Source organism: Balaenoptera borealis, assembly GCF_965194805.1.
Source record: "Balaenoptera borealis genome assembly, chromosome: 4".
NCBI classification, from domain to species: Eukaryota; Metazoa; Chordata; class Mammalia; order Artiodactyla; family Balaenopteridae; genus Balaenoptera; species Balaenoptera borealis.
In genome coordinates, this window is record NC_138861.1 from 149,000,916 (window position 1) to 149,012,980 (window position 12,065).

A 12,065-nucleotide genomic window follows, 5' to 3' on the forward strand; every position below is an offset into this window, starting at 1 on the left:
ACACATATAATAAAATGATTATAAGTAGTCAAGAATAAGCTACAAGTCTGATTAAGGGGAAAAAAAAAAAAAAAAGAAATTCCCACAGGCACCCCGGCCTTCAGATGCCACCACCCTGGTCAGTCAGCAGCATCAGCCTCGAGGGAGGACCCTCCACCAGCAAAGAGATTACAACCTGCTGAAGGCTCAGACGATGGTTCGCGTTTAGCAATAAAGTACTTGTAAATTAAGGAATGCACAGTGTCATAATGTGCGACTGCACACTTAATAGACTGCAGTATCGCACAAACAACTTTTTTACATGCACTGAGAAACACAAAGGTCCGTTGTGTCTTGCTGTACTCACTTGACTACGGTGGTCTGGAACCGAGCCCACCATCTCCAAGGTGTGCCTGTACTCAGAGCTTGTTGAGACTCTTTTCTGCAACAGTTTCAAACCAGTCAAGTCAGCTCTCTCACTGAGCTACTACCTGTCTGTCTACACCATCACCAGTAGCACCCCTTTTCCCTCTCGCTTGTGTGTGTGATCAACTACTTCAGGAGAGCTCTCAGGACTGCTGTTGAAAGCCCTGCTGCCACCTCTCCTTGGCTGCCCCCCTGTTCAGGGGGCACGGAGGCTGACCCTTTCTGGCACACCATCTTGCCCCGCAGAGATGGGAAGCTCAACTCTATTCCAACTCCCTTGCAGTGGGGATTCTAGACATGAACTAAATTCCCTCAGTGAGACACACTCATGCTATTTGGAGGGCAGAAGGGTGGAGGACAATTTCAGCTGCTGTAGGTGGACACAGATGCGGGTATCAAAAGGCAGTCGTGGCCGAGGCTGCAATGTCCAAAGCCCAGGTCTGTCCTCCCAAGCAAGGAGACACAGTAGCATTTCCTTGAGCCCGAACAGATTAATACAGGTGGTAGCTGCCCCCTCCCATCCTTCTGCTTGGAGCAGAGGTAGCAGCTCCCATGGTGCGTCAAGGCTGAGATGTCCGGAGTTATTCCTAGACACCTGCTCCTCCAGCCTTTAAACACCACGAAGCAACTCCTCCCGTGTCTATTTTTTTTTAATTAATATTTTATTTTTGGCTGTGTTGGGTCTTCATTGCTGTGTGCGGGCTTTCTCTAGTTGTGGCGAGCAGGGGCTACTCTTCGTTGCGGTGCGCGGGCTTCTCATTGCGGTGGCTTCTCTTGTCGCGGAGCATGGGCTCTAGGCACGTGGGCTTCAGTAGTTGTGGCACGCAGGCTCAGTAGTTGTGGCTCGCGGGCTCAGCAGTTGTGGCTCGCGGGCTCTAGAGCGCAGGATCAGTAGTTGTGGCGCATGGGCTTAGTTGTTCTGCGGCATGTGGCATTCTTCCCAGACCAGGGATCAAACCCGTGTCCCCTGCACTGGCAGGTGGATTTTTAACCACTGCCCACTGCCACCAGGGAAGTCCCCCTCCCATGTATTAAAATCCACTTCTGCTCCAGAATAACTAGAGTGGATTCGGTTTTTCCAACCTCAACCCTGACCAATACAAATGGCCATCGCAGGAAGGAAGAAGGTCTGAGCATAAAGATCTCCATTTTGCAGATGAGAAGCCACTGAAGACACTTCCCCTCCCCCCAGAAGAAGCTGGAAAGTGTGACTGTGGAACTGGCGACAGTCAACTTCATCACCAGGACCATGAACTGGAAGACAAGCTGGGGCTGGCAGAAGGTGCTGTCCATGTGAAGTCTAGAAGGGGAGCTCTGAAGTTAGCCAAGAACAGAAGGAAATTCTGCTGTGGGCAGGGAAGACCCCAGTTTTCCTCCACTCCAACACTGCTTTTACTGCCCTTTGCCAAGAAGGACCACTGACCAGGTGTGGATGCACCTGGAAGGAATGTGACGCCACTGGGTCCCAGGCCACCAGAATGTGGCAACCAGGTCTCCACAGGCTCTTGTGAGTCAGACCCAGCTCGCCTCTTGGCAGTGCCAAGCCGGGGCCGGACCTGAACACTGAGCCCCCAGGAAAGTCCCAAGGCCCAGGATGCTGCTGGCACAACGGCAGGTGCTCCATACTTAACTACTAGGTAAATGAATACACGGTGGCCAGAGGGCCGCCTTCACTGGTGATGACTCTGTCCCCATGCTCAATGGAAGAACAGCTCAGAGATGAGGCTTCTTGCCCGAAGGGCAGAAAAGAATGGCACCACAGCCTGGCCTCCCAGCTCCATGCCTTCCTGTGACCCGGAGCCACCTCCTAGCTGATGGAGGTGACGTACTATCGCTGGTGTTCCCTCCACCCAGCAGCCGAATCGCAACAAATCGAGAACTCTGGACTTCCCTGGTGGCGCAATGGTTAAGAATCCACCTGCCAATGCAGGGGACACGGGTTTGAGCCCTGGTCCGGGAAGATCCCACATGCCACAGAGCAACTAAGCCCATGTGCCACACTACTGAGCCTGCACTCTAGGGCCCGCAAGCCACAACTACTGAGCCCACGTACCACAACTACTGAAGCTTGCGTGCCTCGAGCCCGTGCTCTGCAACAAGAGAAGCCACTGCAATGAGAAGCCCGCGCACCACAACAAAGAGTAGCCCCTGCTCGCCGCAACTAGAGAAAGCCCGCGCACAGCAGCAAAGACCCAACGCAGACAAAAAAAAAAAAAAAAAAAGAAAAAATCAAGAACTCTGCAGGTGTCTGCAGGTGCTCTGGAATGTCCCTTCCCCGTGGCCATAGCCCTGCAGGTAACAAAGTGCTTACCTAGCACAAGAGACAGAGGTGGGGAAAAGCATCGGGGCTTCAGAAATGTTGACTCTAGGAGTAAACAGATGGAAATAGGAATAATACAAGCTCTTGGGCCTCTCATCTGGCTGAGAGGCCTTTCAAAGAAACAAAATACCAAACGGAAACAATTCCCCAGTCCCCAAGTATGAACAGCCAAATCAACACTGTGACAAACTGGCTCAAGCTCAGACCCACACATTCCACCCCACCTTCAGCCTGGCTTCTCTTTCCTGACTCTAGAATAAACCACAGGCAGTGTGTTAGAGACAAGTGGAGGAGACACGTGGGGCATGAACAACCCACAGTAGCACCGGTGCCGCCTGCTTCCACACCTGGGCACACTGACTCCAGGTCAGGCACCCAGAGCCCCTGTGAGCTTCTGAAGCACACGTGAGCCTCAGAACACCTGCAAACGCTGACACCCATGTCACAGACTCCTGGTCAGTGGGGCAGGATAAGCCTTTCTTCTACTAGTGGACAAAACGCTTGGCATTCTTAGGGTGACAGCAACATGCTGGGGTGAAACAACAGAATGGAACCAAGTAGCAGGGTCACTGGGGTCCTCTGTAGGCAAGCTGACCTCTGGCATTTCTAAGAAAGCTCATCCAGCTGGGAGCTCGGAGAGCCGCTTGCTTTAAATGACCTTCCAAGGCAGCACAGCACATCATTCCACTGGAAGAAACAGCCATCTGCAACCACCATGCCCACAAAGGATACTCCTCAGATCCAACAGGTGCACGCATCACACAACTACAGAGTACTTTTACTGTAGCACCGCCACGAGCACCAGGAAGACTGGTGCTGACATGAACATCCCAGTCGAGTAAGCAATCATATCAGATTCCACGGACAACTGTTTCGTTTCCCCAATTCTTCGATATGATGTCTGGCTCTTCTTCCTTCATATATAATTACGCTGGTTCATTCACTCATTCTAGCAGTCACTGTGTACCTCTCATGCCCTTTACTATTCCCAGCCAGAGACAGACCAGGCTCTGTCCCTGCCTGCAAGGAAGCCTTCACCAAGCAGACCCTTTCAACAGTCTCATAAATCATAAACCAGGTGAGGTACAGAGTATAACACAGAGTATAATAGCTCTATACATTAGTACACTATGGGAACAGAACAAAACAAGATTCCAGGAAAACCAACCTGACTTTAAAAGAAACAATCTTTTGAAATTCAATGAAGGAAAATAGTCCAAGCAAGTACCCTTTTTAATAACTTCCCCCTGGAAGACTCAGTTTCTTAACAAGAGGAGTGAGTCTCTTTTCCATCACTGCATCACTTCCAGCTGGAACAGAGACTGGCATACTGCAAATGCTCATGAAAAGTGGTCTGAAAATTTTAATTCATCTATCAAACCAGATAAGAAAGCAGAAGGATGGGACTTCCCTGGTGGCGCAGTGGTTAAGAATCCACCTGCTAATGCAGGGGACACGGGTTCAAGCCCTGGTCCAGGAAGATCCCACATGCCGCGGAGCAACTAAGCCCGTGCGCTACAACTACTGAGCCCACGTGCTGGAACTACTGAAGCCTGCGCACCTAGAGCCTGTGCTCTGCAACAAGAGAAGCCACTGCAATAACAAGCCCACGCACCGCAACAAAGAGAAGCCCCCGCTCGCCGCAACTAGAGAATGCCCATGCACAGCAACGAAGACCCAAGGCAGCCAAAAATTAATTAATTAATTAAAAAAATAAAAAAAGAAAGCAAGCAGAAGGATGGAAAACAAGCAGAGACTTCCAATAAATGGCAGGCTGGTAATTCCATCCATTTTTCCACTGAAAACAACCAAAAACAAGATAAAACATACATATTTTTAAATAAAGAGGTATCAAAAAAAGAGAAGAATTCGGTCAACAGTATAGGGAATACAGTAATCCAGAGGGAAAAAAAGCACAGAGGATTCTTAAAAAATTGAAGCCTACTTTTGAAAGCCCCACAGAGAAACCAAGGCCCAGGCAGGAGCCATGGGGGCAGGTTATCTAGCGAAGGCCAGCCGTCGGGGGCAAGCCAGGCTTAAAGCAAGACCCAGTAAGTATCAAAGAACTGACATACAGAATGTATTTTCTGACCAATACTGCAAGCAATCAATAACAAAAAGAAAGTACCCATACATTTGGAAGTTAAAAAATATAAACTTGATAAATGTTGAATTAAATGTAAAGTACCAGTAACACAATTTGTAGGATATAGCTAAACACAGTATAAATCTTTAATGCATTTATTGGAAAAGAAATGATGAAAATTAGAAAAACAGCAAAATAAACTCAAGCAAAGAAAGGAATAATCAATGAATGAAAAACTTACAAGAGAAAGGATCCACAAAGCTAAAAGTTGGTTCTTTGAAAGATCTAATAAAGCTCTGGTGATACTAATCTAAAAAAATAGAAAACACAAATAACCAGTATCAGAAATGAAAAAGGAGACATCACTATAGATTCCACAGAACATAAGACATTATGAACAAATTTATGCAAATAAAAGTGAAAACTTTAGATGAAATCAACAAACTCCTAAAAAATGTAATTACCAAAATCTATTAAAACTCTATGTACTTCACTGTCGGGTTCTAACAAACATTCATGGAAGAAATAGTCCAATCTTACAAAATCTTCTGTGGAACGGAAAAAAAGGTGCCCAACTCACTTTGTAAAGATACCAATACGCTGATACCAGAACTCTATAAGGAAAAATTACAGACCACCAATCTTACTCATAAAAATAGAGGCAAAATTATATATAAAACATTAGCAAACCAAATCTAGCAACATAAAAAGATAATGCCATGACCACAATGCTTAAGTGGTTTAACACTAGAAACCAACATAATTCTCCACTTCAACACATGAAAGGGGAAAAAGCAACATTAGATGAAATTGTTAAATTTCGACATTGATTCAAGATGAAACTTATAGCCAAACAGGAAATAGAGAAACTTTTCCACTCTGGTAAAGGATATAAACAAATCAAAAGAACTTACAGCAGAAGTCTTATTTAATGGTGGAACTCTGAAAGGACTCTTTCAGATTTAGAATGAAACAAGAATGTCCATGACTGTCACCATTTTTATTCAGTCAGTGTTGAATTTTTTAGCCAGTGTGTTAAGGCGAAGGGGAAAAAAAAGGGAAATAGAGAAGAACCAAAACTTGTTCTGTGTACATAGAAATTCAAAGATTTACAGATTAAAGGCTTCCCTGGTGGCGCAGCGGTTAAAAATCCGCCTGCCAGTGCAGGAGACATGGGTTTGAGCCCTGGTCTGGGAATATCCCACATGCTGCAGAGCAACTAAGCCCATGCGCCACAACTACTGAGCCAGCGCTCTAGAGGCCGCGGGCCACAACTACTGAAGCCCGCGCACCTAGAGCCCGTGCTCCGCAACAAGAGAAGCCGCCTCAATGAGAAGCCCGCGCACCGCAACAGAAGAGTAGCCCCCGCTCACCGCAATTAGAGAAAGCCCGCACACAGCAACAAAGACCCAATGCAGCCAAAAATAAATAAATAAAAATAAATAAATTTTTAAAAAAAGATTTACAGATTAAGAACTGTTAGACTAAAAAAAGAAAAACCAACTGCATTTCTTTATATTAGCAAATAATAAAAACAAAAAAGTGAAAAATTTAAACACCTTTTTTTTTTTTATAGCATCCTAAAATACCATGTACCTAGAAATAAATCTTCTAACAAAAGACTTGCAAAATCACTCCAGGGAATATTATAAATCTTCACTGAGAGGTATTTAATCTTATCTCAAACCATACACAAAGGGCTTTCCTGGTGGCGCAGTGGTTAAGAACCCGCCTGCCAATGCAGGGGACATGGGTTCCAGCCCTGGTCTGGCAAGATCCCACATGCCGCAGAGCAACTAAGCCCATGCACCATGACTACTGAGCCTGCACTCTAGAGCCCGCGAGCCACAACTACTGAAGCCCGCGTGCCTATAGCCCGTGCTCTGCAACAAGAGAAGCCGCCGTAATGAGAAGCCCGCGCACCGCAACAAAGATCCAATGCAGCCAAAAATAAATAAAACAAATTAAAAAAAAAAAAAACACAAAACTCATATAGATTATAGACCTAAATGTGAAACGCAAAACAGTAAAACTTTTGGAATAGAGGAACATATTTTTATGGTATGGGATTTTCATCAACAAATTGATAAATTCAACTGTATTAAAATTAAGAACCTCTGTACATAAACCAAAAAGAGAAAAGACGAGCCTCTGAGTAGCAGATTCAAAACACAACTAATGGCAGGCTCATATTTTTAGAACTTATAAAGAATTCCTAAAAAATGAGACAAGGTCGACAATCACACAGAAAAATGAGTAGAAAAAAAGACTCAGTGTTTAAAAAAAAAAAAAAAAAAAGATTGCAACAGGCAATTCGCCGAAGAGGAAAATGAAACACCACTAAACATGAAAAGATGTTCAACCCCACCAGTGATGGGAAAACACACATTAAAACCACATGGGATACTCTAGGCAACACCAGACTGGCTAAAAGTTACAGTGGCAGTGAGATGTGGAAGCATAAGAACCTCCAGCGCTGGTGGGAGCATAAACTGGTACATCCTCTCTGGAAAACAGCTTGTCACTATACAGTGACAATCAAAGACATACACACCCTAGGACCCAGCAGTGACGGCCTTTTTTGGGTATGCAATGCCAAAAATAAGTTAAATTTTGAGGGAAAATATCAAAGCAGAGATGTACAAGGTCTCATTGCACCTTACAGCTTTTAAAATTTCTCCTAATTCATCAGGGGTTTAGGATTCCTTAGAGTTAGAAAAACATAGCCTGCGTAGTTTCTCATCCAGTCTTAAGAGGGTTCACAAGAGTTCTAACGTTGTCCCTGGATCCTGGGATGTGAAGATGCAGAGCTACTCCCGGGTGAGGTTGAAGTGGTACACTTAAGCCTGTCCCCCGGCATTCTGGTGGAACTGGTAAGATTACCCCAATTTGGGAAGCGATACATTTATTCATTTCATACTCTCCTGTAGGCGGGGCCTGAGGTAACCCTAAACTTGTAACTCCTCTAATAGATGCCCCTTGATAAGTTAATAATACTATTAGGTTTTCCAAGTAGATCTGCTTTAGAGAGTGAGAATTTCAGCCTCAGGTATACTTCTCACTGTAAATTTTAAAACTGGCATTTGGATTTATTAAACACCAACAAAGAATGAAGGATGATTAGAATAAGGGGTGCTATTAAGTCCAAAACAATTATTCTATGTCTGGGGACACTGAGGTCATGGGAAGGTTAAGTCCTCTGACCAAACTGGCTGGTGCCTCTGGGACGAGAAGCGAGGACTCCTGCTTCTCAAGAGAGCCTCCCCTTCACCTATCCACCTGCCCCTGGCTATCCACCCACTCCCAGGGCAGCCCCCCCAACTCTAGCCTTCCCATCCTGGTGTCTCTCAATGACTCTCCACACCCAGAGAAACAGGAAGAAGGCTGGAAAGCTCAGAAAAGAAGCCCATGTAGGGAGGGCAGACTGGCCATCAAAACAAAACCAAGGCGTAAAAGGGGACATGATGGTGTGGGTCTGTCACCCAACAGAAGCCAATCATTGTCTCCTTGAGGGCAGAAAACACGGTCTTGTGAGCAGAATCCTGGCCATCTCCCCAGGGCCTGGCACACTGCAGGCGGGCACGGAGTATTAGAGAAATTCAGGACTGGCAGCACTTTTAAGTGTTAATCAGCAACTGGGCTGAGGCTGCAGCCAAGGTACCAAATTAAGCTACCTTTCCAGGACCTCAGGGAGCCTGCAGGGAGCAGGGGCAAAGCTGTATGTATTGGCTTGGCTGAAAAGTTCATTCGGGTATTTTCCCAGAAGATGTCACGGAAAATCCGGAATGAACCAACCCAAATGTGTGTACCTTAGAACAGCGGTCCCAGCCTTTTTGGAACCAGGGACCGGGTTTGTGGAAGACCATTTTTCTGTGGACCAGTGGCGGGGTGGTGGGCGGAGGGTGTATGGTTCAGGCAGTAATGCGAGCAACGGGGAGCCCCAGATGAAACTTTGCTCGCTTGCTGCTCACCTCCTGCTCTGCGGTCCGGTTCCTAACAGCCTGCGGACCAGTACCGGTCTGCGGCCCAATGGTTGGGGACCCACTGCCTTAGAAATCACACTAATCAGGCCCAGGAAGGGACCACTTACAGCTAAACCTGCTCAGGCTTATCTCAGAAAGTTCCCACCGGTCTCCAGGGAAATTACTGCCTCCTGTTTGGGGGCCATGGTCTCCCCTGAGCATTCATCCAAAATCTGCTGGGGACGGTCTGATGATGCAGCAAGGGCAGCTGCCTTGCCTTTGGGATGGGGGGAGGGGAGGAATGAGAGGGAAGGACACCCCACAGGACAGCCCAGCAGTTTCAGACTGACCAGGGTCTAAATCTCTTAATTTGTCAAGACAGTTCCCTGTCCTCACTCTTTTCTCCTTTTAAAGTCTTGAAGCTTCTCAGTGCAACCCTAGTCTACGGTTCTAAGCACAGCCAGGACAGCCCCAAGGCCAAGGGGAAGACTCAGCTCCTAGCAACCCCACTCGCCCCACCAAACCGAAGCCCTCAGCAGCACCTGCCCCCTACTGGCCCAAGACCGTCCAGGGTGTCACCACCTCCACTCCACACAACTGCACACTGCATCAAAAGGCACTGCAGAAGCATCCCAAGAGGCCAGTGCGTCCCCAGGATGTGGGTCTGTGGGCTGACCAGACTCCCAGACCCACACACAGCTATGCACCCCTGACCCGTGGAGCCAGTCTGCCAGAACCGCTTCTCCACATGTCCCCTGACCAGACCAGGTCTCCTTCCTGAGGGCCGCACAGGGGCAGGCATGCCCCCTGTGGGAGGGGGCACAAGCAGCCTCCCAGGTGCCACCCTCCCTGGAGGCACGACACAACCAAGGCATCCGGTGGCAACGCAGGGGGCCTGTATCCTCCGAGGCAGCTGCTTCTGGGACTCGAGAGATTTCCCACTGGCAGTGCTGAGCAAATATCCCCATTCCCACCAGCCGCGAGGGTGTAAACTCACATTTACTCAGCTTTACTGGGCACCACGTTAGGTGCCAGGCACTCAAATACAGGATCTCTTTTAATCCTCACAATACTCTACTGACATGGATGGCATTATCCCCATTTTATGGACAAAGTGAATGAGGCTAAGCAACTTGCCCAAGGTCACACAGCTGGTGTTAAGTGTAGAATCAGGGACCAAAGAGAGATCGGGCCTCAGAGTTCCCCCCAAAAGGCTTTATGGCCAGCTATGTAAAGGACAGGGTCACAGAGATTTACTAATGTGATTAGTTTAAGCAATAAAGTCACAACAAATGATTTTCCTGAAACATTTTCCATCTTGAGCACCAGTCACTGAAAGCATGCCTTCTTTAGCCCAAGCTGTAGCCTGTGACCAAGGCCTTCAGACGTGCAGGCCAGGGGCCCACAGCCAAGAAAGGGCAAGCCTCACGTTCCAGCACTTACCACGACAGAGTCGCTGTGAGTCAGGTCGACGACCACAGGCTCTAAAGATTCACAGGTGAGGTCCACTATTTCATCTCCAGCTTCAAAATAAAGCATTTTAACAAGCTTTAGGAGGAAAGTAAAGGCCTATTGCTCTAAGTTTCATTATTAATATGATTACAAACAGAGCACAGTCTTATACCAAACTAAAATCCCTGAAGTACAGAAGTAAAGGGGTGACAGGCAATGAATACTCTTCCAGAATTTTGCTGTGAGCAACAGGGTATATGGGCTTTACAAATACACCATCCTGTGTGTGTCTGTGCACACGCACACCTCTCCCCGTGGCCTCACACTGCCACACAGCTAGGCCTCCGTGCCCCGACCCTGCTCAGCTCATTCACAGGGGAGAGGCAGCGACTTACCTGAGGTGGGATGGGGGGTGCACATCTGGGGAAAGGACCAAGCACGCTCAGCTTGGGCTTTGGGACGGATCTGTCTGGAACCTCTGCTCCCCTCAGACCTCCGGTCATGCTTAGCTCTGCACCTTCATCAGTTACGTTTTAATCTCCATTTAGCTCTCAAGTGCTTCCCACTTGGGTGGACAACAAGGGTTTATTTACTGGTCCCCTAGAACCCCAACCCACCCAAATGGGTCGGGCCTGTTCTGCAACTTGCCTTTGAGCCCTAGAGGACAGCGCACCGTCTGTCTACTTGAGCACAGGACAAGGGGGGAAAGGCACGTGCCAAACGGTCACCAGCGCTTACATCCAGCAGGCAGAAAGGAAGGGCAGAGTACAACTTCCATTTATATCAACTGAAACAAGACTTACAACCATGTTTGTTTCTACTATTATTAACATTAAAAAGTAGGAGGGAAGAACTTTTAGAAATAATGTTTGTTTAATACTCAGGGAAAGTGACTTGTAATACATTTAACATATTCAAACTTGTTCTCATGTATTAAAAAGTTTCACAGGAATAAAAACCACAATACATCAAAGATGTCCAACGTAATTTATACAAAATGACTTCATTCTTTTTAAAGAATAGTCCATATATGGATATACCATAATTTACAGAACCGCTCTCTTTCTGATGGACACAATTTTTGGCTCCTACAAATAAAACGGTATTCCAACGGGCAGCTTGTGCATACATACAGCCCTGCACACGGGTGTAAGACTGCCTGAGGACGAGAAGTGCTGCAGTGGAAAGCAGTGGATCTTGGCCAGGTTGGAGATCCACTTGTGGGCTCAGAGTCCCAAATGAGGAGCCTCCTGCACCAGCCTCTCCTGAAGGGTGGCAGAATTCAGACACCAGGGCATCAGCTTTGGGGTGGACGGGAGGATGGCCCCGGGCTGTGAATTTATGTTAGAAGTGAAGCTCAGAGACCACAGAGACAATATGGACAACTTCACGCCCCTGAAGGGCCCATGAAATCTATAGACAAGTTGCTTGCTTCTCCTCAAATGTCAGTTTTCAGGCATCGTAATTATAAAAACAATCTTACTACATGCAGAGCTGAGGGACTTGATTCAGGCCATGTGCCACTCCCCTGAGGAGGCAGGAAGAAGGGGAAAAAGCCAATCTGGCCTCTGCCTGCACCAAACTCCTTCCAACACACGCAGCTCTGTCAACAAGTCTGCCTGCTGGGGCAATTTTTTGTCTTAATGAAGGAGAGAGGAAGAAAGTTGAGTACTTCCCGAGGCCAACTAAGTTGAGGCACAGTTTCAAAGAGAAAAGGTGGACCCACGGCAGTCTCCACTTCCATGCTGCACATCCCCGAAAGGCTGGATGGTTAGCCCAGCTGAGTGGCCGTTCCTAAACCTGTGGAGGTCTCAGGGTAACCAAGGGGGCAGCTCTTGCT

The 12,065-nt window shown here is 47.4% G+C and overlaps 1 protein-coding gene across 9 annotated transcripts in view; it reads right to left on the minus strand.

The window, feature by feature from the left end:
- Positions 1-12,065, minus strand: part of RNF4 (ring finger protein 4) — a 42,352-nt gene that overhangs the window by 7,117 nt on the left and 23,170 nt on the right. For 8 of the 9 annotated variants that reach the window (XM_082390956.1, XM_082390958.1, XM_082390954.1 and 5 more), the window contains exon 4: positions 10,203-10,296. In XM_082390956.1, the coding sequence (XP_082247082.1) occupies positions 10,203-10,296 (94 nt within the window). Of the gene's footprint in view, positions 1-86; positions 422-5,052; positions 5,122-10,202; positions 10,297-12,065 lie in introns of all 9 variants that reach the window. The other variant, XR_014244239.1, reaches the window with a different exon arrangement.